Source organism: Heloderma suspectum, chromosome W (genome assembly GCF_057233095.1).
Source record: "Heloderma suspectum isolate Gila_16-S chromosome W, 16-S_ref, whole genome shotgun sequence".
Classification (NCBI taxonomy): Eukaryota; Metazoa; Chordata; class Lepidosauria; order Squamata; family Helodermatidae; genus Heloderma; species Heloderma suspectum.
The window spans coordinates 65,711,871-65,738,784 of NC_139475.1; the positions used below are offsets into that span (position 1 = coordinate 65,711,871).

At 48.1% G+C, this 26,914-nt stretch overlaps 1 protein-coding gene across 1 annotated transcript in view; it reads left to right on the forward strand.

Annotated features, from left to right (window-relative positions):
* Positions 1 to 26,914, forward strand: part of LOC146334107 (fibrillin-2-like) — a 172,520-nt gene that overhangs the window by 62,096 nt on the left and 83,510 nt on the right. Inside the window, exons 6-8 of the mRNA XM_084825045.1 lie at positions 12,106 to 12,303; positions 13,893 to 14,018; positions 16,467 to 16,592. Coding sequence (XP_084681171.1) covers positions 12,106 to 12,303; positions 13,893 to 14,018; positions 16,467 to 16,592 — 450 coding nt within the window. The remainder of the gene's footprint in view (positions 1 to 12,105; positions 12,304 to 13,892; positions 14,019 to 16,466; positions 16,593 to 26,914) is intronic.

Here is a 26,914-nt window from a genome sequence, read left to right on the forward strand (position 1 = left end):
AAGTAATTGAAGAACTTGTGGAGAAAAAAAATGTGCAAACTGCCTGGAAAATCTGCAAACTGGCTCCAATTCGCTGCAGATCCAGTCGGGCACTGCAGCCGGAACCTAAACAAAGTCCTGGGGGCTGAACCTAGGAAAACCCATTGAACTCCATCCCCCAAACAGATTTCTCCAGCATCCGTACTTCATGGTAAGAGCAGTTAGACCATAAAACCCATTATCTGGGAGGTGGTGACCTCTCCCTCCCTGCAGGTCTTCACACAGAGTCTCTACCTCAGGGGATATAGCTCATTGGTAGCTCACATGCTTTGTAAGCAGAAGGTCCCAGGTTCGAATCCTGGTGTGTGCAGGTAGGGCTAGGAAGGAATCCTGCCTGAAACCTTGGAGAGCTGCTGCCAGTCAGTGTTGACAATACTGGACTAGATGGACGGTCTGACTCAGTAGAAGGCAGCTCCCTATGTTCCTGTGTTCCAGAGCCTGGGCAGCCATCTCTTGAAGATGCCCTAACTTGGTATTCCCTCCATCAATCAGGGAGTTGTACCAGAGGGCTTACAGGGCCTCCTCCAACTATGATTCACTGTGGATAGGTACTCATGTCTGCAGCAGATGGAGTTGGAGGGGTAACGTGATGCCCAACCACCCTTCCACTGATGACATCTGTGTCCCTTTCCACCGGCCCCTCCACAGACCTCTCCACTGTGGCTTTCTCGCCATCCAGCATCCACCTGAGCTGGGCTGGGATGCGTTAGTCCCAAATCCAATGAGAAAATCGCCTGTGCAAGCTAAAAGGAGAACAGCTTCGTAAACAGGGTCTTTTATTAGAAACGTCTGTGTGAGGGACAGCCACAGCAGCCAAGGAACATCTGTAGCCCCGAGGGTGTAGGATGGGAACCATTTTCTAAATAGACGGGGGCGAGGAGTGATGCCTACACTGTGGAGTGGATTGTGGAGGCAGAATTTAGCAGGTTCACACAAATGCAGACAGCCCCTTTCTGAATCCAGATCATAGAACTATAGCTGCAAAAGGCAATTTATTTTTTTATTTATTATTATCATTATCATAATCATCATTTTATTTGGGGTGGATGAACCAGACCTTTTCTGGACCATGTCGTGTATTCAAACCTAAGACCCATTCTTTTATTTTCTGCACCAGTCTGCAAATTGTTGTTTTTTGAAACAATCATGCACAAAAATTTGCATTTATTTTCATATGCAGATTCCCCAACCAGATGCAGTTTGTACACATTTTCCCCCAATATATGCATCTTTGTAGGCAGTTTCCCCTAATGTTTGCATGCAGTGTTCCCTAATATTGGCATCTTGGTATGAAATGTTCCCCAATGTACGTATTTTTCTAGGTGATTTTATCATATGCATTTTTGTATGCAGCTTTTGAGGCGAGGAATGCCTTGCCAGATTCAAAGGATGCCTGTCTTCCCATTTGCAAATTAGGTTGGTTCACTTATAAATGTGGACCAAACAAAATTTCACCCTGTCTTGGTGATATGGGGAAGTTGGTTCCAATGGCCTGACTGCAGCAGAAGGAAGGGCATAATACTTGGGGAAACTGCTTGCAAAAAATGCATATATTGGGCAACATTGCATAAAAATGTGAGCATCAGGAGAAATGCGCTCAAAGGTGTATGCAAATTTTCATGTAACTTTTTAAAAAAAGTTCTCAGACTGGTGCGGAAATGGAAACTGAACTAAAGATTGGAAAAATAAGAACTGAAATGGATGGATTTGTCCTTCTGCATTCTAGAGTAGAGTTAAGTTCCTGTTCTTTGTGTTTTCCTACAAAGGGAAAATCCGGTTAGCATTCCTTGATGGGACCAGACATTCCAAGGGCTGAAAAAACACTCAGAGGAAATAGGAAAGCAAGGCACAATGTTGTTTCTTTCCAGTCCTGGATTTGCCATTTCCTGATGGGCAGCACAGTGAGATCCGAGTGATGGAGCTCTATTGGCTCCGTGGCCTTCACATAGGGATGGGTGGATTCCCTACCTGCTGGTCGGGGTGAGAATCCGCCCGCAGGGGGAGGCGATCTGTGTCCCCCCCCCCAGAATCCGTCTAAGCCAGCTCCTCTGTGCGGCAATCCTGCGGAGCCGGCCGCCAGCTCTGCATCGCTGGCGATACGGCCTGCTGCCATTGCTGTGCCATATTGCTGGCTGAGTGAGGGCTAACTAACTCTGGCCGCAAATGGTGTAGTGGATGCCATTTGCGGCTGTAAAGCTGTTAGATTAACCTAAATGCAGCTGTAAATGGCTGCATTTAGGTGAATCTAACAGCTTTATGGATGCAAATGGCGTCCAGTACACGATTTGCGTCTGGAGTTAGCTAACCCTCACTCACTCAGTGATACGGCACACACAAGGGATATATGAGAATTTCATTTCTGTTCACAAATCATGTGAACATGTCCCGTTCTCAATCCCAAACATGAGTAGGAGCACTTCTTTTTTTCCCCAAGGAAGGTTTGCAAATTCTTTGATTTGCAATACTGTTCAAAGAATGGTTTAAAAATACACACTTTGAATTGTGCATTCCCCCCCAAAAAAACAGACCCCCACTGTATTTCCATGCATTAGTCAATGGGGTAAAAAGGCACACTTTTGAATAATATGCACAGAAATGCACACTTTTCCCATTTGAAATTCGCACTTCCCCCATCTGAATGAGCTGAAAACCTGGTTTAAAATGGGAGTGAGTCCAAATAAGTATCAAAGTGATTTTTGGAGAATTTAGGGGAGCTCAAAAATCACTGCTTCTCCCACCCCTAACACGCACACACCTTTCTATATTATATATTTGCAAAAACAGGGACAATTTGGCAGTGCTTCTGTCTTGCTGGTAGCACGTGAGGCCTTTTCAAAGAAAGGATGTCTGTTAAAATGTATGGGGCTAGGTGGAGTGAGGAGGAGTTCTGGAATTGGGGGCTATTGTCAAAGAGAACTGTTTCTGAGTCTTTGAGGAGGGGTGCCCCCTGTGCTGCAGGGGTGCCCCATAACACTCCATCCATTCCCATTTAGCAGGGATCAAACCAAAGGCCTCTCGAGTCCAGAATCCTGTTTCCAGAAGTGGCCAACCAGATGCCCCTGTGGGAGACACACAAGTAGGACATATGGGCAAGAGCCTTCTGCTAACATTTTTCACCCAACAACTGATATTCAGGGGTATACTGTGCCTGAACATGGAGGCTTCATTTGATTAACCCTCCTGGCCAGAGCTGGTATCAAGGGTAGGCATGGTTGGGCACCTGGTGAGGGCCCACCCCCCAGCAGGGGCCCACTGACAGGAGGCCCCTGGAGTTGCTCCTCCTCTTCACCCTTGTAACCTGCTTGTTCACTTGCCCCTTGCTCCAGCCCAGACAGTGGTGAAAAGGAGGAGCAGGAGATGCCACTGTTTACTGCCTCTTTGCCTGTCAAGCAAGCAAGTAGGTAGGGATGTACAGATTTTGTTAAATCTGTTCCATCTGTGTTTTGCAGATTGTCAGACATCTTTTGTTCCATCATCCGCTCATTGATGGGACTGAGTTTTTGAGATGCATTCATTTGCAAATGTGCTGTTGCAGTCATGTGGACTTGCAGTGATGCGCACTTGCACAAGTGCAAGTTAGTGCAAGTTAGGGCAAGTTCACTTTCATTAATGCACATTAGCGCTAATTCACACTTGCACTAATGCATGTTAGCGTGAATCCCCCCAAATGTAAAAAAAACTGGTCCACAAGTCTGCAGAATCTGTGTAACTTGGACAAAGCCAGTCCACTCTGCAATCTGCAGGTCAGATTCACAGAAATCCAATCTCCTTTGAATCCATTGTGGATTTCTCCTACATCCCTACAAGTAGCCATGATGAGAAAGGGGGGGAGGAGGAGTAAGAACAGCTGGTGACAATGGCAGTGAGAAGGTAGCCTCACCGAGGGAGGGGGGCCCATGGAGGGTGTCTTGCCCAAGGGCCCTCCAAAGCCTGAAGCCAGCATCAGTGAAAGAGGTCTTGAGAGAGCCATGAATTTCTCCCAAACCTCTTTTAAAGCCATCCGAACGGGTCTTGTGCCATTGGATGTCATACATTAATCTTGTGTTGTGTGATGGAGGACTCTCTTTCATCTGTCCTGGATCTACTGCTCATCCATTTCATTAGGTGATATCCCCCCGCCCCTTCTTATGAGAGGTGAGGAAGTGTCTGGGACAATCTCTCTGCATTGTGCAGAACATTATCAGTTTCTACCGGGTTTGTGAGCCTTTGGTGAGGGATTTTCAGAAGTCCATGTGTATCAAGGGAATAGAACCTCGTGGGCTGCCTGAGTTCCCAACCATCTGAAGTTTCTCCAATCTGGCTTTTGTGCAGCTTTTTCCCCATCCTAAAAGGTTGAAATGCCTCTCTGAAGGCTGAGTGACTGGCAGGAAGAGCTTGAAGCTACAATAGGCTGGCACTCGTTGAATTTTGGCCCCAGCTTCGTTTGCCTTCGCCCCCGCCCATCACTGGAACGTGCCCCAGACAGCATCTCCAAAATCAAATTCAGTTCTCTGGCTGAAAGAAGTTCTGATGTATAGAATGTCACTCTTTTTACATTCCCCAAATGTCTGTAGAACACAACCCTGCAGGCATTCAACCACTCACACGATTCCAGTTTCAAATCCTGATTGTGCACAGACGATTCTCACATCGGATCTTCAGAGCCAAAGCGTGGATGGTGGCAGATCCATTTTGGTTCCTCTGCACAGATACCAGGCGGGGAAGAAGTTTAGGTCAGCAACATACTTGGGCCAAGAGCGCAGCCTCTCTTGGGCATGGAAGTATGAGGGTGGGGAGGAATCACGTCTCAGAGCCTTAATAAAGTCTGATGGGAGCCTCATTAAATCTTTAATCATCTGACCTATTAAAATCAGCCCCAGATGCGCCCTGGCCCCTTGGCTGCAAACTCGCAGATGACTTTGGCCATGCTCCTTCTCTAGCTTGGAATGAAAAACTGAAAATCTATTTTCATCCAATCCCCCCCACCCTGCTCCCTTGCATGAGCCTGTTCCCATTGAATCTCCCTCTCTCACCCACGCACACACACACACACACACTTTTTTGTTGTTCTTTCTGTGCTGCTTCTGAGATGTTCTCCTTGTGACAAGGCTCTTTGTAACCAGCAGACTGCTTGGAAGGACACCAGGGGCAGGTGTAGGTGGGGTGGGGTGTTTCTAGTTGCCTACTGTTTCCGGATGAAGGAACAGCAGCTGTACCAGCAGGGGTATAGCAGAGCCATGCCTCACACAGATGCAGCGCCAGAACTTTTTCATTAGCAGGGATGCTGATTTCATCTGCCACCCCCCTCAGAATTCCCTGTTCCCTCTGAGCTCAGCTGCAATCCTTACAGTAGTGTGTGGGGGGGTGAATTTTCCCAGCAACGATATATTGTTCCTTATTGTCATGCAAAGTATGGGGGGGGCTTGTTCTTAAATGGGCAATACAGACCCATTCGCTTGACAAAATACCTGCTCTTGGTGGAGATGAAACCTGCTAGAATGGATTTGTTGACACGGATCAACACTGCTGCCTGGATTTTTGGAGTCTCTTTGGGGTCATGGCTGTGGGTACTGTCATGATGAGTGTCTGCACTTCCAAATTGACCACTCCACCAGTGTGGTGCTCAGATTTTTTAAAGGGAAGGCTCAGGCAGTGGAGGCTGGCAGCTCTGATTTCAGTGGGGCTATGAATCCATTCTGAGTTTCAGTCAGAATGCTAAAGGAGCCACCCAAGGCACTGAACCAATTTGGGGGACAGGGTTCAGCACCTTGGACAGCTCCTTTAGAGTTCTGGGTGGTTCAGACTAAAACCCAGAATGAATGCAAAGCCCCACCAAAGTTGGAGCCACCAGCATCCACTGGGCTCAGGTATGGTTTAATCCTGCCCAGTATGAGTCCTGTCAACTCTGCGCAAGTGCTTGCTCCTTCATCCTGTTGAGGGGGGGGAGGCAGGACCATTGCCTGGAAATGCCACAGCCTACAAGAGATGCTCCTATGCACATTTAGACAGAAAAAAAGGCCTACAACTCCCAGCATGCCCCGCCAGTCTAAACACGCATAGAATAAATTAGAATTGCACCTTAAGGGACTTGCAGTTTCAGCAATGGTGCTGTGCAGATACAGGACTTATATACAGGAGGCTGAGGGTCCAGGCTTTGCTGTTTCTCAGCCAGGCCACAATCTGGGCAGGTGCTTGCATGCTCTTCCCCCTCCTCTCGAGTAGACTGAGGCTGGTGGGGCAATTTGCTGGTGGCCCTGAAGTTCCTGCCTGGCATGCTGTCTCCTCTGTTCCCGTGGGGTGGTGGGGGAGACACCAGGCAGGAAGGTCTGAGAGCCAGCCAGGAGCCCTGGTGACTTGTTGGGAGATTCTCTGTCTTGCGCCTGCAACATCTGGGATGAAAGGGTCACTGGGGATGCAGATGTCTGCTGGGGAGGAGTCCTGATCTCCCTGCTCATCCCTGACACCCTATTAATTAGGGAGATCTCAGGGCAGGGCATGGGGGACCTTTTCCAGCCCAAAGGCTGAAATCCAACCTGGGAAAGGTCTCAGAGGTAGGGCCAAGGAGAAAGTGTGTGTGGCCAAAGGCTGAATGGGCTTAAAGGTGATTATTACCAATTTTCAGCCTGCTCAGAAGTGAGCAGGGCAAAGCTTCCACACATCTACTCCAAAGTGAGCAGGACTGAATCGCTCAGCAGCACTTTCAAATAGCATCCTATGTCCCAAGCCTCTGCATGTCTACTCACTAGTGAGCGTGAGCAGCATGTTTACTCACAAGTCAGCAGACTCTGCATGTCTACTCAGATGTGAGCAGGACTGAATCCCTCAGCAGCTTTCTCCGCGGGCCCTGCCCTCTCTTCCTGTGGAAAAGCTCTTATCTCCAATCAGTTGCAGTTGCAGATCAGAGATAAGAGCTTTCCCCTGCTGGGACAGAGGCCGGGGACTGGGGAAAAAGCTGGCGAGTGCAATGGGGCATCCCTGCAGGCTGTTCTCCATTCCTGCCTCATGAATATGCTCCTGTTTGCAGCCCCTCTAGTTGTTGGTAGGCCCCTAAGCCAGCCTGGGAACCAGAGGATTCCCAGTGTGGTGTAGTGGTCAGAGCAGCCTTGTCCAACCCAGTGTCTTCTAGGTGTGTTGGACTACAATTGCCATCATCCCTGACCATTGGCCATGTTGACTGGGGCTGGTGGGAGTTGTAGTATGAATGCTCCAAGTTGAGGAAGTCTAAGTTAGCATGTCAAGCTAGGACTGGGGGAACCTGAGTTCAAATCCCCCCTTTGGCATGAAGGTCACTGGGTGATCTTGGGTCAGTCACCAGCTCTCACCCCAACATACCTCACAGAGTTGTTGTGAGGATAAAATGGGGGAGGGAGGAGAACCATGTTTATCACCTTGGAGGAAGAGTGGGTTTTACATGGCTATAAATGGCCTAAAATATTTTAAATAAATAAATGTAATTAAGTCAAATATTGTCATATGTGCTTTTTGGAAGTTGTAACATCACTCCCCTGAAAATTCCCCTTGTCATTCATCAAAGAGCTTTTCTCTGGGAAGAGGGGGAATGAGTCCCCCCCCCAGCTAGTTTTAATTCCTTTTCCTTTTTTGAAAAGGGGGGAACCCAACTGCTCCCCATTATGAACAGATTTTATTCCCCCCCCCCTTCATCTTGCAGGGGGGATGAGCTAAACAGTTACACATGAAGTTTTGGTCTGTCAGTGGTCACTTTTAACGAGCTGAAGATACTTTGCTAGGCTGAAAAATATGCAAGAGAGGTGTCAGGCGCACCTTGGCGGCCTCTCCCCAGTTGCTTCCAATAGCCAACTGAAGACACAGACGAAAGGATTTCTTTTCAAAGCTTTAATCCTTTTACAACTTAATGACTCCTTCAGATGCTAATTACCAGCGACTAAAGCAAGGAACAGCAGGGTGGCCTAAGCTTCAAGTAGGCAGCTGATCCCCGTTTGAAAGAGAGTCACTTGAAGATCCAGAACGTATGGGCTAGGGAGAGATCCTCCCTCTTTCCCTTGGGTCCATGGGAGGCAGCTGTTGCTTGCGCGCCAAACGGGCACTATGCCTCCTTTCTGCACCCTCCATCGCTCGTCGCTCTTTGCGTCTGCATCGAGCATCTAAGAAGCCCCCTTCTCGCACTCCCTCACTGCCAGGGTCGCTATCTATCTTAGGAATGCTGGCAGGAGGAATCTCTGCCAGGTGCTGAGCCTGTGAGGGATGAGCTGGCCCCTCTCCCACGGATTACTGATCCTCCTCAGAATCCGAACTGCTCTGAGGCTCTCTGGGCTCAGTTTCCACCCTGACAAAAGGCATGTTCCACAATCTGTTTCCTATCACTCCAAGATCCCCGCTACTCGAAAACATTTGGCCTTGTTTGGGTGGTGTGGAAAGACATGATGACTGCAGAGGGAGGAGAAAGCCTCCCTGGATTTCTGGAGCTGGCTAGCTTTTGGCAGGGACATGCGAATCTGCAAAGCACAAGCTCATGGAAGTTCTCCAGATTCCATCTCGAAGCTCATTCCAACTCAAGTCCATATCAGATTGCGAACTTTCTTCTTTTTCTTGTCACATGAAAATCCGTGCGTATTTTTGTGCATATTTTTCCAGATGGGCACATCAATTGTGCACATCTGTGAAATGGACGCATTCTTCTCCCACTGAGTCAAAGGTACACATGCTGTCAAACACATTGTGTGTGTGTGTGGGGGGGGTGTCCATAAATTACGTTACAAGCTCAGGAATGTATAGGCTTTGACTGCAGATTGCGTCCAAGTTAGGGATGGATGGATTTGTAAAATCTGTTTTTATTAATGACTTGGAGGAGGAGGTGCGGGGAATGCTGATCAGATTTGCAGATGACACAAAATTGGGCGGGATAGCTAATACTTTGGAAGACAGAAACAAAATTCAAAGGGATCTTGATAGACTGGAACGCTGGGCAGAAAACAACAGCATGACATTTAATAGGGAGAAATGCCAAGTTCTGCACCTAGGAAAAAGAAACCAAATGCACGGTTACCAGATGGGGGATACGTGGCTCAACAACACTACAAGTGAGAAGGATCTTGGAACTGTTGTCAATTGCAAGCTGAACATGAGCCATCAATGTGATGTGGCTGCAAAAAAGGCAAAGGCTATTTTGGGCTGCATTAATGGAAGTATAGCTTCCAAATCCTGGGAAGTACTAGTTCCCCTCTACTGAGCACTGGTTAGGCCTCATCTGGAGTACTGTGTCCAGTTCTGGGCACCACACTTTAAGAAAATAGGATAGTGCTCTTCAAGTGTTTGAAAGGCTGTCACAGAGAAGAAGGCCAGGATCTCTTCTTGCTCATCCCAGAGTGCGGGATATGGAATAATGGGCTCAAGTTACAGGAAGCCAGATTCTGGCTGAACGTCAGGAAAAACTTCCCGACTGTTAGAGCAATACGACAGTGGAACCCATTACCTGGGGAGGCGGTGGGCTCTCCCACAGTGGAGGCGTTCAAGACGAGGCTGGGCAGCCATCTGTCAGGGATGCTCTGACTTGGATTCCTGCATTGAGCAGGGGGTTGGACTCGATGGTCTTGTAGGCCCCTTCCAACCCCACTATTCTATGATTCTATGTGTTTCATGTATTGTCAGGTGCCTTTCGTTCCATCGTCCACTCATTGATGGAGTCGGATTTTTCCCAGTTCCCAAATTTGTGCAAATTCACACTTGTGATAATGCACAAACCCCTGCAAAATGCACAAACTATTTTTCTACAAATAACTTTGTGTAAAATTCTGGAAAGTAAAAAAACAACAACCACCAATCCGCAAGTCCACAGAATCCGTGTGACTCAGGAAAAGCTGGTCTGTTGCAGAATCCATGCGTAGGATTCATAGAAATCCGAACTCGTTCGTTTCCATTGTGGATTTCTCCAACATCCCTAGTCTGAGACCATATTTGGTTTGGAAGGTGCTAACTGAGTAAATCCTGATCAGAAATAAACTGAAATGAATTTCTCATACATCTTGCATCTCCTGCTGATTCAGCTATTTACCATGCTACGCATGGAACCCAGGCAGCCTACAGAGCAGGGGTGCAGAACATTAGGCCTGTAAGCCAAATTTGGCCCTCTGGGAGTTTCCTAATTGGCCACACCTCCTTCCCCTTTCTCCTGACCACCAATCATTTGGTGGTTTCCCAGCTTTTGTGGGGCTTTCCCCCTATTCTAAAAAGTAGAAATGCCTCTCCTCCTGAGGCTTTGTTTCTGGCAGTAAGAGCTTTATTATTGTTGTTGTTGTTTATTACATTTCTATACCGCCCAATAGCCAAAGCTCTCTGGGCGGTTTACAAAGATCAAAAACATTAAAAATACAGTATACAGAGATTAAAAGCCATTTATGTAAAAAACCACATGAACAGACAATATACACAGGAGAACATATATCTGAAACAACTTTAAACAAGCAATCTCAAGCAATCAACCATAACCATAAGACAATCCAGGATTGATTAAACTTATCATCTGCTGTCAAATGCCTGGGAGAAGAGAAAGGTCTTAACCTGGCTCCGAAAAGATAGCAATGTTGGTGCCAAGTGGGCCTCACTGGGGAGATCATTCCATAATTGGGGGGCCACCACCGAGAAGGCCCTCTCCCTTGTTATTTAACCCTTTAAGGTTAAATAGAATGGCATTGTTGGTATTTTGGCCCTGCCCCGTTTTCCTTTGCCCCTGCCCCTTTTGCCTTCAACCCTGTCCACCACTGGAATGCAGCCCCTGAGAACATCTTTGAAATGGAATCCAGCCCTCAGGCTGAAAAACATCCAACACCCCTGCAATGGAGGCATTAGTTGCAAAGATGAAGGTTGGACAGGTAGGAAACAGGTACAGACCAGCTGTGGGCAAATGTCAGGCTTGCAGCATCTCTTTTGTGTGTTATTGTTGTTTTTCCTAGAACTCCAAGGTCCACCAACCAGAGCTGGATGCAAAATGTAGAGATGGGCTTGAAATTCGTTTGGCCCAAATTTTTATAGGAATGTACCCAATTCACACTTCCTGAACCTAGATGCGAACTGGGACATACTTTCACACCAAAATCTGCACTTTTCAGAACATTGTGATGCAATTCGCACCTTTTTAAAAAGTGCACAAAATGCATATATTAAGGAAACGTGTGTGCAAAAATACATATGTTAGGGGAAAGACCACAACAAACATATTATATCAGGGTAGAATGACTTGCAAAAAATTAGGGGTGGATGAGCGCCCCCCCCCAAATCTGGGTTCTCCAGGCACCAGCCCAGCCCCCACTTGCCGGTCCCTGGACCACGCTTGAGCCCCTCCCGCACTTGGCGAGCAGCCCACAACTTAGCCAGGCCCGTCCACCTCATGGTGATCAGAAGTCTGTGTCTGCTGACACTCTTCAGAAATCATATAGCTGATGGTCAGCAGCTATAGGTGCTGTGTAATTCCAGAACAGTCTGAAGCTAAACACTACTACCGTGACTGAGATCCTCATCAACGTGGTTTCTCCATTGCCATCTCCACGGTTCTGAACACAAGGGAAGGGACTCTGGATTCCTGGGTACCTAACCCAGACAATCCTTTCACGGGGCCCCAAAGGGAATGATTCCTGGAATGAACTCATCAGGCAATCAGGGGATAACTTCTTGAAGGGCTTAAACAACCCACACCCATAGAGAGTCCAACTTTGAATCTTTTGTTGATAACTCCAGGCTACCTGGTCAAGGCCCATCAAGGTCAAGGGAAGGGCATACCCACACACGCAAGGAGTTCCGGGCCACTGCTTTCACATGTAAAAATGTAATTATTCATAGAATACTGCACTCAGAGATCTAACAGGAGATCTTGATTGACCTTTTGCCCATCCTGATATACACAATATTTAGGCAGGTGCTCATGTTTTTGATTGGTTCCCAGTTCCAGCACAATCCTTTCAGGTGTAAACTGCCTGTAGCTCCACTACTATAGGAAACATGCAGGCTTCTGGCTGACTATGTGTAACAGACATGCATGCTGTTACCATTCTGTTCCTTGTGCATGCTCACCTCCACATCAAAGCGTGCTCACTCTAGGTGACTCTTCTTCCCTAGATTACCGCATGGGGCCCTGCTTCAGCCAAGTCATCAACCAGATGTGCCAAGGGCAGCTCAGCGGCATCGTTTGCACCAAGACCATGTGCTGTGCCACCATCGGAAGGGCCTGGGGGCACCCTTGCGAGATGTGTCCAGCCCAACCCCACCCGTGCCGCCGGGGCTTCATCCCCGACATACATACTGGAGCCTGCCAAGGTAAACGTTTAGCCTGGAGAAGAGCCGACAAAGGGGAGAAATGAGAGCAGTCTTCAAATATCTCAGAGGCTGCAGGAGACAGAGCTGGCTTGTTCTCTAATGCTCCAGAGGGCAGGACTAGAATTGAGGGATGGAAATTGTAAGGAAGCAGGTTTTGGTTAAACATTAGGAGAAACACCACAACAGTGAGAGCTGTTCAGCAGTGGAACAAACCACTGCCTCCTTCTCTGGAAGTATTTAAGTGGAGGCTGGATAGCCATCTAGCAGGGATGCTGTAGCTCAAGGGTGCAGAAACTCAGTCCCAGGGACCAAATCTGGCCTGCCTGTGGGCCAGATTCACCCCTCCCCCAGGGTTTCCCAGAAGGCTACACCTAGGGATGTCAGAGAAATCTATTTGGGGGGTGGAGTTTGGCGTGTTTTTCTAGGCTTGACTCCTGGACTTCATTTCAGTTCCTGCTGCGATCTGCAGCAAGTCAGGCCAGTTCATGGATTTCCCACAAATTTTGTGAATGGAGGGGGGGGGGTGGCATTTGCACAAATGTCTGAGCAATTTGTGCAAAATGCTGCCACATTTCTGCAAATTGCAGCCAATTTTGCACAAATTGTGGCTGAGTTAGCGCCAATTGTTCAGAAATTTGCGCAAATTCTACAACCTTCCAACCACCCCCAACCACCCTGCACAAAAAGGTTTGCTGGGTTCGGGGAACTTGCAGCTCAGCTTGCAGATGCAAAGCAAATCGTACATGCAGCAGAACTCGTTGAGACAAAAAAGAACTGGATTTCCCCACGATGGGCATGCCTAGTCACACCCCTTTCCCTGAATTCCTAATTTTGGGGTAGTTTCCCAGTGTTCTTGCAGTTTCCCCCTCATTCAAAAAGGTTGAAATGCCCCCCTCCCTCCTTCAGGCTTAGTTACTGGCAGTAAGAGCTTTCAGTTAAAATAAACTGGTATTTTTTGTATTTTGGCCCCACCCAAAAGCAAAAAAGGCAGAGCCAAAACACCCCCCCCCCCCAAATCCAGGATATTTTAGCTTAAATCTGTTCCTGCTAGAAACTTAGCCTTCAGAGGGGCATTTTATCTTTTTAGAATGAGGAGGGGTGGGCTGCACAAAAGCCAGGGAACTGCCAAGCAATCAGTGGTTGGGGTGAAGGGGGTGCAGAGCTCTGGGGAATGCTGAAGGGCCAGATTCAGACCCCCCAGGAGGGCCTAACGTTATGCACTCCTGGATTTGGCCCCAGCATGGTTTTGGCACAAGGTAAGCTGCCGTTACAGCCCTTGCTCTGCCTCCAGTGACCTCTGAACCAAAGCAATGGGAGGCTGAGCCCCTGCAAAACAAAATCAGACAAGCTGGGGCAAACCATGGTATCTGTAGCTGTGGAAGCTCAAGCCCTGGTTTGCATTCTCAACCGTGGTTAGGACAAACCACAGTTGGCTGTTATGTCTGAATTGAGCCTTGTGTTTCTCGCTAGTGTGGAGTGCTGAGCCATCATAGGTGGAGGTGATATTTCTTAACATTCTCAGGGGAGAAGCCAGCTTACCCCCCCCCCTCGCTTCTAACTGTCTCTCTTCATCCGTGTCCCCTCCCCAGACGTGGACGAATGCCAGGCCATCCCGGGGTTGTGCCAAGGTGGCAATTGCCTAAACTCTGTGGGCTCCTACAAGTGCAAGTGCCTGGCGGGCCACAAACAGAGTGAGATGAACCACAAATGTGAAGGTGAGAATCAAAAGCAGGGATGAGAAAAGGGCCAAAGGGGGAAACGGTCGACAATTGCATGAAGAAGGAGCCAGGTTGCATTGGGGAAGTATCAAAGGCTACAGTGAAGATGACAGTTTTTAAGAATGTTGAAAGTATTTAGAACAGGAGTGGGGAAACTCAAGGGGGGGGACTGGCTTGACGTCAGGCCCTATTTTGGGGATAGGGTTCAGCACTTTTGATAACTCCTTTAGAGTTCTGGCTGGTTCTGATTGAAACCCAGAATGGATTTATAACCCCACTGAACCCGGAGCCACCAGCTTCCACTGGGCTAATGATACCCTGCTTCTCTACTTCCTGCCAACAGCATGTCTCCCACCATCACCACCCACAAGACAGAGTGCTGGACTTAGATGGACCTTTGGTCTGATCCAGCAAGGGAATTCATAGCCTGTGGAGAAATACTATCTGCATTTATTAGCATTAAAAGAGTCATATGCTAACAGCAAACTCATTCTCTGAATGCCAGTCCTTCCATAGCCAAAATGGCACCATCCACGTACAAGAGGGAGGTATATCAACAGGCTCAGGGGATCCCCAAACAGAAGTGCCCACCCAAAAAAAAGTTAAGGAAAAAGAACGCCAAAGGGAGAAGAAACCCCACAAAACAGCCCAATGTGGACTGAGCATGTGTAAAGGCCACCAAGTTTCTGTGGTGGTAGGGGGGATGGAAAACCAGAGGGGGAGAGCATGGAATGGTTTTTCATACAAAAGGACATGGCCAGCTGGCTGGCTGAAACCCTGAACAGGAGCTGCAACATTTTGTTGCAGTTCTCACTTGAGCCACTAATAAGCTGATTCTGGGAATGTACAACACAGCAGGTTTGTTGCCTTCATGCTCTGTTTGCATGGGCTTCCCATTGGGGCATCTGCTGTAGCAAACAGAAGGTTGGACTCAATGCCATTCCAGCTAACTCCAGCTAGAAATACTCCGTCTCTCTGCCGCTCTCCATCCCCACTGCTGCTTCGTGGACCTGACCCTTGCAGGCAAATGGCCTTATCCAGGGAACCAATGTGCAGATGACACACAACTCTACCTCTCATTTAAATCCTCGCCAAGGTTGGCTGTAGAAACCCTGCCCAGGTGTCTGGAGTCAGTGTGAGTGGCCGAATGGGAAGGACTAAGCTGAAACTGAACCCCGACAAAACCGAAGTACTGTTGGTGGGAGACAAGGGGAGGTTGGGGGAGGCTGACCTGGTGTTGAATGGGGTGTGGCTGCCCTGAAGGACCAGGTCCACAGCCTGGGGGTCACTTTAGACTCCCAGCTGTCCACGGAGGCTCAGGTGTCGGCCGTGAGCCGGGCGGCGCTGTACCAACTCCGTCTGATACGGCGGCTGCTCCCCAACCTCCCTAACCATCTGCTCCCCTCAGTAGTTCATGCCCTGGTCTCCTCTCACCTAGACTACTGCAATGTGCTCTACGTGGGGTTACCCTTGAAGATGGTTCAGAAGCTGCAGCTGGTGCAGAACGTGGCGGCCTGCCTGACTAAAGGCAGCCACCGGCGAGATCACACCACTTCGGTGCTGAAGTTGTTTTCCGGGCCCAATTCAAGGTGTTGGCATTGACCTTTAAAACCCTATACAGTTCCGGCCCAGCCTATCTCAAGGAGCGCCTCCAGCAACACCAGACAGGCCACTCAACGAGATCGGCCTTGGAAGGCCTTCTGTCTGTCCCATCAGCCAGGACAGCTAGGCTGGTGAGGACTAGGGAGAGGGCCTTCTCTGTGGTGGCCCCCAGTTTGTGGAATTCCCTTCCTAGTGACCTCTGCCATGCCCCCTCTTTGATGAACTTCTGCCCGGCTTTGAAAACCTGGCTGTTCAGGCAGGCGTTTGGGGTGGGTTAGGGTATTTTTTAGAGCAATGTTGTTTTGTTTAGTGGACTATGTTGTATTTTGTGTTGTTATTTGTATTGTATGCCGCCTAGAGTGGCTAGGTAGCCTGCCAGATGGGCAGCTAATAAATCTAATAAATAAATAAAATAAACAAAACATCCACCATTATAAAGAGACATTGTGCCATCTTTAATCAAGGCCCTGAGTGCCCATTCCATCAGGCCGCAGCAGAGGGTTATGGGAAGCTACGCCATTCCATCAGCCCTGCCGAAAGACCAGTTCCTCCTCTCCCTGAATAGTTTCCAGCTGTTCATTACAAGAGCTACTATTTAACTTTACGCATTAGTGCCCAAGTTTGCTTTTTTCCCTCTGCCCTCCCCATTCCTTTTTCCTCTTGTTTTGTATCCTTGAAATTGTAAGCCTGCAGGCAGGGACTGTCTTGTTATCACTGATCATATGTAATCCATTCTGGGATCCCCTTTCGGCTGCAATCTGGGGTAAAAATGCTTTTAGTCAATCCACTGGTGGCCAGCAAACTAGCCGACCTCACAGCACTTTTCGTTGCTCTTCCCCCCAGATATGGACGAGTGCAGCAGCATCTCCGGCATTTGCGATGGCGGAGAGTGCACCAACACAGCAGGCAGCTACGTTTGCACCTGCCCCCGGGGCTTCATGACCAGTCCAGATGGATCCCATTGTGTGGGTAAGACGGAGGAGGCTCTTGCTGCAACCTCTCAAGCAGGGAGACATTCTGGGGTGCAACGCTTCCCTGGGTTTGGTTTCCTTTCGAAGGAGGGCACAGGACGATTGTCAGCATTTTGTAAGGCTTGTATTTCTTTACAAAAGTACACTTTGAGCACACTCCTTAGACCATGTGACCTTCCAGACGTTGATGGACTACAACTCCCATCAACCCCAGGCAGCATGGCCAATGATTGGGGGTGATGGGGATTGTAATCCAGCAACATCTAGAGGTCCACAGGTTCCCCAATTCCTGGCTAATATAATGCATTTTTTAAACGTCATTTTCAACGTACGCATTTTTGCCAATGCATTTCCTGATTGGGGAATGGCATTGCAAAACTTTGGAGAAGTGCGCATTTCGAAGGATAACCGAGGTTCAGCTCGCAAGCAGTTTTGAGAGTGTGAAATTAAGGCATGGGTCATACACATTTCTCCCACACTCCTGGCTTTCAGGAACAGCTTGTCCCGGAGATGTTAGTGATCCTGCTTCTCTCCACAAAGCAACATCTAGTGATGTTGCAGATTGTGCTGTTCTGGAACATAACAAGTGAAGTTCAGGCTGGGGTGTTCTTGTTTTGTTTTTTTCTCCTTCTGGTTAATTGGCAACTCTAGACTCCGCAAACAGAGTTGATTTTCTTATCGCCCAGAGTCTTTCAAGGACATATTAAATGTACAGTTTCCTAAACCATTTATCTCCACCACCACCACCACCCCGCCGCCCCTGGTCATCTCAGCATCTACATCTTAAACAAGAAATTCCATTCATCATGACTTCCTGAGTCCTGTTTTCTCACTAGGCTGTTGGGTCCAAAGTTTAATAAACCAGCTAATCTTGTGATGACTGCGTGAAGAGCTTTAATTAATAAGGCACACTAACTTTGCCTAGCCTTGACCATGAATAAGGGCCAAAACCCATCAGCCACATGGTGATAAAAAGGTATTCAGGTTCTGTGGCGGACAAATATTTTCCATTTGCCAAGAGGCAGAAGCAAAGGATCCTGGGAGTAAAGATCTTACTGGCCCTCTAGCAGTCTTCCCTGACCTGGTGCCCTCCCTGGTGGGCTGGACTACAATTGCCATCCTCCCCAGTCTGAGGGATGATGGAAGTTGTAGCCCAATCCTTCTGGAGTGGGGTCAGATCAGATCAGATCCTATTGGAAAAGAAAGCCGAGCATTGAAGATACGTCCCTAACTAGGGATGGGGAGCTTGACATCTTTTATGTCTCCTTTAATCAGCAGACAGATTTGGGAGTACAAATTGAGGTTTGGATCCCAGCGTCCTTCACATAGATCCCTCCCACCCACCCTGGTCATGAGTCTTCACCTACCAAGTGGTTGAGGATATTTTGACCACAGAACGGATTGGAGAAGGATGGTAGCTCAGTGTAGAGCCCCTGCTTTGTATGCAGAAGGACCCAAGTTCAATCCCTGAATCTCCAGGTAGGATTAAAGAACTCCTGCCTGAAACCTTGGGAGCCACTGCCAGTTACTGTAGATAATACTAGATGGACTAGAAGGCAGCTTCCTAGATTTCTATTTAAATCAGCCCTTCATTCAGAACCATGAGGACTAGACTCTTTCCTCTTCTTTTTTAGAAGGGTTGAACCCCTGCATTGCATGCAGGAGGTCCCAGGTTCAAAATCCCCAACCCCCCTGCTTGAAACCCTGGACAGTGGTTCCTGGTCAGTATAGGCCAGCCTTCCATCCACTTCCATCATCCCCGGCTGGCATAGCCAATAGTCAGGGATTATGTGATTTGTAATCCAGAGTGTTCTGGAGGGCACCAGGTCAGGGAAAGCTGGTGTAGATGATGCCAGGCTAGAAGGACCAACAGTCTCATTTGGCATATGGCAGCTTCCTCCTCTTCCAAAGCAGCCCTTCATTCAGAACCATGAGGACTGGAAACTTGATTTATTTTTCACAGAAGTCCCAGAAGCTGGACAGCACATGCTTTGCACACAAAAGGGCCTAGGTCTCATCTCCAGATAGGGCTGGGATGTAGTCCTGGCTGAAACCCGGGTGAGCTGCTACCAATCAGTTGGTCTATATACTAGAGAGACCAACCAAGTCCTACCTGGAGTGAGGATGGAAGAAACAGTGATTTTCCAGCTCACCTAAATTCTCCAAAACTCACCATCAAGCTCCTTTCAGCTTGCTCCTGTTTTTGTTTCTGATCTGTTTTTAGGGATGTCTGTCATAGGGAAATCTGTTTCTTTTTTTGAGTCGACGGAGTTCTGCAATGTGTACAACTCGATTTGCATTTGCGAGCTGAGCTGCAGGCTTTCCCTCAAAATCTGGGAACATTTTTGTGCATTTTTCCCCTCCAGGTTGTACAATGTAAGCACAGTTCTGAGCAATTTGTGCAAATCATGGCCAAATTTGTGCACATTCAGCTGTAATTTGTGCAAGTTGCTCAGAAATTGGCTCCGATTGCAGAAACTGCAAAAGAAAATACACAAAATGCCCAGAAAATCCACAAACTGGCCCAATTCACTGCAGACTGAGTCAGGTGCCACAGCAGGAACTGGAACAAAGTCTAGGGGACCAAATCCAGGAAAACACATTGAACTCCACCCCCCAAACAGGTTTCCCCAACATCCCTACCTGTTTTTCAGCTCATCCTAGCATTGATAAACATGTGAAAATGTGTCTTTTTTTGAAAAATGTGCATTTCAAAGTGCACATATTGGGCAATATCCAATGTGACAGCAGCTGTCATGCCCAGACTGGAGGAGTCCTCCTCAGAGGAGGAGCTGGCGGCCCCAGAAGCCTAGGGTACCCCAGACCAGGGACTGCCACCAGCCCCACAGGGGCCCAAGCCCTCGGGGGAGGTGGCTGCTGGGCCATCCCTGGCAGGAGAGAGGGACTCCTGGTCCCCGGGAGTGTCATCGCCTCAAGAGGCAGGCTAGCAGGGCTCCTGTGTGAAGGAGGGCTTGCCTCCAGAAGAGGTCTCCTCAGGAGAAAGGGACTCCTCAGGAGTAGGCTCTGGGAAGGGAGCCCTGATTGCTGCAGTTGAGCTCTGGGTGGGGCCTGGCTGGCTTGGAGCTTAAAAGCCTGCACTGGAAACCCAGCTGACACTGGAACAACCCAGTTCTTTGAGCTTCTGCTGTGCACCTTGCTTCCTGGAGTGTGCCCTGTGTCTGATGCTCTGGCTCCTGGCCTTCTGGACTGTGTAACCTGACTGACCGACCAACCTCTTGCTTGTAATCTTGACCACACCTGCTGCCTGATCCTTGTTGCCTGCCTGACTGCTGGTGTTCTGACCTCTGCCTGGGTCTTGACCACTCCCACCTTAGCTTAAACCTCCTTGGATCGAAGCCTGTGTGCTTCCCCATTCACTTGCCAGCTTGACTACTCTGTTGCCTCATTCCCTGTACTTGCCTGCAAACAGCCAAGACTTGATCTAGAGCAGGACAGTAGTGCTACCATAAATTATGTTATACTTGAGTAAATAAACTCTAGTGCAATGCCAAGAGCAGTGGCTGTTGTGACAGGTTTTCTGGGGAAACCCATCAAGCCAGCCAGTGCCATTCGCACTGCACTAGAGGTTGTTTACATGTTGTTGTTCAGTTGTTAAGTTGTGTCTGACTCTTGGTGACCCCAATAGCCAAAGCCCTGGGGGGGCTGTGCACAAATAGTAGATAATAAAAACTTCCTATAACTAACATTCAAAATTTAAAAACAATTGAAAACAGCTAAAACATAAGATACCAGATTTTTAAAAGAAACAGACATATATGCCTGGGAACAGAGGAAACTCTTAACATGGTGCTGAAAACATGACAATGTTGGCACCAGGTAGATCACACTGGGGAGATTATTCCACAACTGGGGAGCCGCCACCAAGAAAGCCCTTTCTTTTGTTGCCAGCATCTGAGCCTCCCTCAGACGAGGGCCTCAGTTATTGCTTATAGTGTATGGGTTCATACCAGGAGAGGCACTCTGTCAGGTATTTTGGTCCCCAGCCATGTAAGGCTTTGTAGGTCACAACCAGCACCTTGAATCAGGCTCAGCAACACACAGGCAGCCAGTGCAAGCGAGGGAGAATTGGTGTGATATGTGCAAATCTTCTGGTCTGTGCTATCAATCTGGCCGCCACATTTTGCACAAGCTGCAGCTTCTGGACTTTTCATTCATTTCATTTCATTTGTTATATTTATATACCACACCATAGCCAAAGCTCTCTGGGTGGTTCACAAAAATTTGTTGTTGTTCAGTCGTTCAGTCGTGTCCGACTCTTCGTGACCCCATGGCCCATAGCACGCCAGGCCTTCCTGTCCTGCGCTCTCTCCCGGAGCGTGCTCAAGTCCATATTCATTGCATCCGTGATGCTATCCAGCCATCTCATCCTCTGCCGTCCCCTTCTCCTTTTGCCTTCAGTCTTGCCCAGCATCAGGGTCTTTTCCAGGGAGTTTTCTCTTCGCATTAGGTGGCCAAAATATTGGAGCTTCAGCTTCAGTGTCTGTCCTTCCAATGAGCACTCAGGGTTGATTTCCTTTAGGATGGACTGATTTGACCTCCTTGCAGTCCAGGGGACTCGTAAGAGTCTTCTCCAGCACCACAGTTCGAAAGCATCGATTCTTCGGCGCTCAGCCTTCCTTATAGTCCAGCTCTCACAGCCATACGTTGCTACTGGGAAAACCATAGCTTTGATTAGACGGACCTTTGGCGGCAAGGTGATGTCTCTGCTTCTTACTATGCTGTCTAGGTTGGCCATAGCTTTCCTCCCCAGGAGCAAGCGTCTTTTAATTTCATGGCTACAGTCACCGTCCGCGGTGATCTTGGAGCCCAAGAAAATAAAATCTGTCACTGCTTCCATTTCTTCCCCTTCCATATGCCAGGAAGTGATGGGGCCAGATGCCATGATCTTCGTTTTTTTAATGTTGAGTTTCAAGCCAGCTTTTGCACTCTCCTCTTTCACCCTCAACAAGAGGCTCTTGAGATCCTCTTCGCTTTCTGCCATTAGGGTGGTATCGTCTGCGTATCTGAGGTTGTTGATAATTCTCCCGGCAATCTTAATTCCGACCTGTGATTCATCCAACCCGGCGTTTCTCATGATGTACTCTGCATATAAGTTAAATAAGCAGGGCGACAATATGCAGCCTTGTCGTACTCCTTTCCCAATTTTGGACCAGTCGGTTGTTCCATGTCTGGTTCTTACTGTTGGTTTTTGGCCCTCGTACAGGTTTCTCAGGAGACAGGTAAGGTGGTCTGGTACCCCCATCTCTTTCAGAATTTGCCACAGTTTGTTGGGATCCTCACAATCAAAGGCTTTAGAGTAGTCAATGAAGCAGAAATAGACACTTTTCTGGAATTCTCTTGCTTTCTCCATGATCCAGCAAAAGTTGGCGGTTTGATCTCTAGTTCCTCTGCCTCTTCGAAACCCAGCTTGTACTTCCGGTAGTTCTCGATTCGCATACTGCTGAAGCCTAGCTTGTAGGATTTTGAGCATCACCTTGCTGGCATGTGAAATGAGCGCAATGGTGCGGTAGTTTGAACACTCTTTGGCGTTGCCCTTCTTTGGAATTGGAATGTAAACTGACCTTTTCCAGTCTTGTGGCCACTGTTGAGTGTTCCAGATTTGTTGGCATATTGAGTGCAGCACTTTAACAGCATCATCTTTTAGGATCTTAAATAGCTCAGCTGGAATACTGTCATCTCCACTAGCTTTGTTGTTACTAATGCTTCCTAAGGCCCACTTGACTTCACTCTCTAGGATGTCCAGCTCAAGTTCAGTGACCGCACTATCATGGCTATCAGGGACATTCAGATCTTTCCTGTATAGTTCTTCTGTGTATTCTTTCCACCTCTTCTTAATCTCTTCTGCTTCTGTTAGGTCCCTGCCTTCTTTGTCCTTTATCATGCCAGTCTTTGCACAAAACGTTCCCTTGAGATCTCCAATTTTCTTGAAGAGATCTCTAGTCTTTCCCAATCTGTTGTTTTCTTCGATTTCTTTGCATTGTTCATTTAAGAAGGCCTTCTTGTCTCTCCTTGCTATTCTCTGGAACTCTGCATTCAGTTGGGTATATCTTCCCCTTTCTCCCTTGCTTTTCGCTTCCCTTCTTTCGTGAGCTACTTGTAAAGCCTCATCAGACAGCCACTTTGATTTCTTGCATTTCTTTTTCTTTGAGTTGCTGCCTCCTGAACAATGTTACGGACCTCCATCCATAGTTCCTCAGGCACTCTGTATATCAGGTCTAATCCCTTAAATCTATTCCTCACCTCCACTGTATATTCATAAGGGATATGATTGAGGTCATACCAGAATGGTTTAGTGGTTTTCCCTACGTTCTGCAATTTAAGCCGAAATTTTGCAAGAAGCAGCTCATGATCTGAGCCACAGTCAGCTCCAGGTCTTGTTTTGACTGACTGTATGGAGCTTCTCCATCTTTGGCTGCAAAGGACATAATCAATCTGATTTCGATATTGACCATCTGGTGATGTCCATGTGTAGAGTCGCCTCTTGTGCTGTTGGAAAAGAGTGTTTGCTATGATCAGCGTGTTCTCTTAGCAAAACTCTATTAGCCTTTGTCCTGCTTCATTTTGTACACCAAGGCCATGCCTGCCTGTTATCCCGGTTATTCCTTGACTTCCTACTTTGGCATTCCAATCCCATATGATGAAGAGGACATCTTTTTTTGGTGTTAGTTCTAGAAGGTGTTGTAGGTCTTCATAGAACAGATCAACCTCAGCTTCTTCAGCCTCAGGGGTTGGGGCATCAGCTTGAATTACTGTGATGTTGAATGGTTTGCCTTGGATTCGTACTGAGATCATTCTGTTGTTTTTTAGATTGTACCCCAGTACTGCTTTTCCCACCCTTTTGTTGACTATGAGTGCTACTCCATTTCTTCTAAGGGATTCTTGCCCACAGTAGTAGATATGATGGTCACCTGAATTAAATTCACCCATGCTTGTCCATTTTAGTTTGCTGATTCCCAAGATGTCGATGTTCAATCTTGCCATCTCATGTTTGACCACCTCCAGCTTACCTTGATTCATTGACCTTACATTCCAGGTTCCTAAACAATATTGTTCTTTACAGCATCGGATTTTCTTTTCACCACCAGACACATCCACAGCTGAGTGTCCTTTCAGCTTTGGCCCAGCTGCTTCACTCTTTCTGGCGCTACTTGGGAATTCCCCCTGCTCTTCCCCAGTAGCATATTGGACACCTTCCGACCTGAGGGGCTCATCTTCCGGCGTCATCTCTTTTAGCCTTGTGATACGTTCCGTGGGGTTTTCTTGGCAGGAATACTAGAGTGGGTTGCCATTTCCTTCTCCAGTGGACCACGTTTTGTCAGAACTCTCTGCCATGACCTGTCCGTCTTGGGTGGCCCTGCACGGCATAGCTTATGGCTTCAATGAGTTACGTAAGCCCCTTCGCCACAACAAGGCAGTGATCCATGAAGGGGTCACAAAAATTAAAAACCATCAAAATACATTGTATGAAGTATATAAATAAAAATTCACATCAGGACATAAAAAGACACAACAGTCTTCAAGGGAAGCCCCACATAGAGTGCACTGCAGTAATCTAACCTGGAGATTGCCAGGGCATAGGCAACTGAAGCCAGGCTATCCCTGTCCAGATAGGGGTGTAGCTGGGCCACCAACCGAAGTCGGTAGCAGGCACCCCGTGCCGCTGAGGCCACCTGAGCCTCAAGTGACAAAGACGGCTCCAGGAGGACCCCAAGCTACGGACCTGCTCCTTCGGGGGGAGTGCAACCCCATCCAGAGCAGGGTGAGCACCATCCATCTGGTCAGCAGAACCACCCACCAACAGCATCCCAGTCTTGGCTGCATTGAGCTTCAGTTTGTTAGCCCTCATCCAGTCCGTTCTTGCAGCCAGGCACCGATTCAGCACAGCCACAGCCTCACCTGAAGAAGACGAGAAGGAGAAATAGAGCTGCGTGTCGTCAGCATACCGATGACAGCGCGCCCCAAAACTTGGGATGACCGCGCTCAACGGTTTCATGGCGATGTTGAATAGCATCTGAGCCCTTGGGGAGATGTATTGTGGTAAATGTGGGCCAAACTCTTTTTGGGGTCGGCAGAAATCTGGGGTCTGCAGCGAGCAATCTGCTACCCATACCTGCTGCAACACCCACGGTTCAGCCAAGGGGCCAGGCAGCTGGGGCTCAAAGAGCCCACTGATCTTTCCAGCTGCCCCTCGGCGAGCTGTGTGCCAGATCAACTGAGCCACTGGCAGAAACGGGGTTGGTGACCTCAGCTTTTTTGAACAGAGAATCAACAGACACCTTCAGGAATTCCAGGCAGGCGTCTGAGTTTAATCAAAAGGAGATGTCAGTGTTAATAAGAACCAACAGGCACCCCCACCCCCAGTTGCGTAAAGAGATGTTGTCACGTGTGGTGGAGCACAGTGCAGGGGCAGAGAAACAGCGGGAACAGCATTTCCAGCAGTCCCCAGAGGAGTTGACTACAACTCCCACCATCCACAGCCATATAAGCCAGGGATGATGGGCTCTGTAGCCCAACTCTTCCCCCCCCCTCTCACACACACACACACACACACACACACACACACACACTCCTTGGGGCTATTCGTCCTGCTGCCAACTTTTTTTCTGTCTCTCTTTTGCTGCCAGAGCTTCTCCAACAGTGCCCCAACATGCAGAAATGTAGTAAGTGAAGCTTTTTTCCCCCTGGCATAGAGGTGGAATGATGGGCTTCTGGGTCTGTGCATATCAGGCTGCTATTAAAAGCAGAGGAGTGTGGATGGTAAGAAAGGAAAAGAAGGTGACAACTGTAGGCCTAAAGATCCAGTAAAAGAGGGGTGCTTTTGGCATTTCTCAGATGGCCCCATCCCTTTCCCCCAACTGCTGATCATTTAGTGGTTTCCTGGGTTTTGTGCAGTTTTTTCCCCCATTTGAAAAGGTTGACATGCCTCTCCTAAGGGCTTAGCTACTGGCGGCAAGAGCTTTCAGCTACAATTTGCTGCCATTTATTGTATTTTGGCCCCACCCCTTTTGCTCTGCCACCACTGGAATGCGACACCAAGCACTTCTCTGAAATGGAATTTGGCCCTCGGTCTGTCAGAGGTTCCACACCCCTGTGATAAAGAGCAGATGAGCTCTATAAGGTAGTAGCTAAGAGGGTGGACTAGCGATCAGGAAGTTCCCAGTTTGAATCTCACCTCTGCAGTGCTACTACAGCAGTCTGCCCCCACCCAGTAAGCTCCAGATGTTTAGGACTACAACTCCCATCAACCTCAGACATTGGCTGGGGCAATGGGAGTTGTAGTCTGGCACATGTGGAAAGGTGCCGCTCTCACCACTTCAGTTGCGCTCCCTACAATATGGGGATAAGACTGATTTACTTTACAGGGCTCTGGCAAGGGTTACCAAGGCAATTTCCAGGAAGTGCTATGAACATCATGGAAAGATGAAGTATTATTGAACAACCCATTTTCCTGGACTATACCACTTCCAACTGCAGGCGGACATAAATGGCACAACTGAACGTTTCTCTCCATATAACAAGATAGAATAATGTTATATTCTATATTTGAATATAGAAATCAAAAGGTCAGGAGAAAGGATTATACCGAAACCCAAGCCAAAATTTCTCAAGGGTAAAATAATTGTCTTTTTCACAGGGCCCTCCCAAAAAAGAGGGTAACTTTACAGAATATTCTCCACCCTTTGTTGTTGCTGTTGTTCCGGCTGCCGTTTTCTCCCCAGAATGCCCTTCAACAACACTACGTCTGGGGCATTCTGGGGGATACAAAATGGCTGCTGACAGTCATTCTGTTGTCACCACTGTCGTTCTTTGTGATGGCCAAAACCCATACAAACATTAGGGAAGAAAGATGCTGCACCACCATTGCTAATGGTGAACCCACCCACACAACGTTGGAGAATTTCATACACGACCTCCCCAGAGGAATTTTTTGCCGAAATGTTCCATAGTGGAGCATTTCAAGAAGCCATTTTCACTCAGTCCTCACTTGGCCTGAGCCTTTGGAGCCTGATATCACCAGCTTTCTATGTACAGGGCACTTTTGGGAACAGAGGAGAATTCAAATTCCACACAGGTGGAAAAGACGCAGTTCAGGGTTGTGCCTGATCTGCTAGATTTCTAAATGCAGTGGGAATCATTTCACCCCTGTGGAAACATTCCACCAACAGCCTGAAGTGGTCCCATCCCAGAACAGTTTAACACCTCACTCTGCATATCAATGAAACCTTGGAGAGCAAGAAAGCTCTTCGGCTTGGAGATGGGCCCGCCAAAATGTCCAGGATATGCTTGGTTTTATGCTCA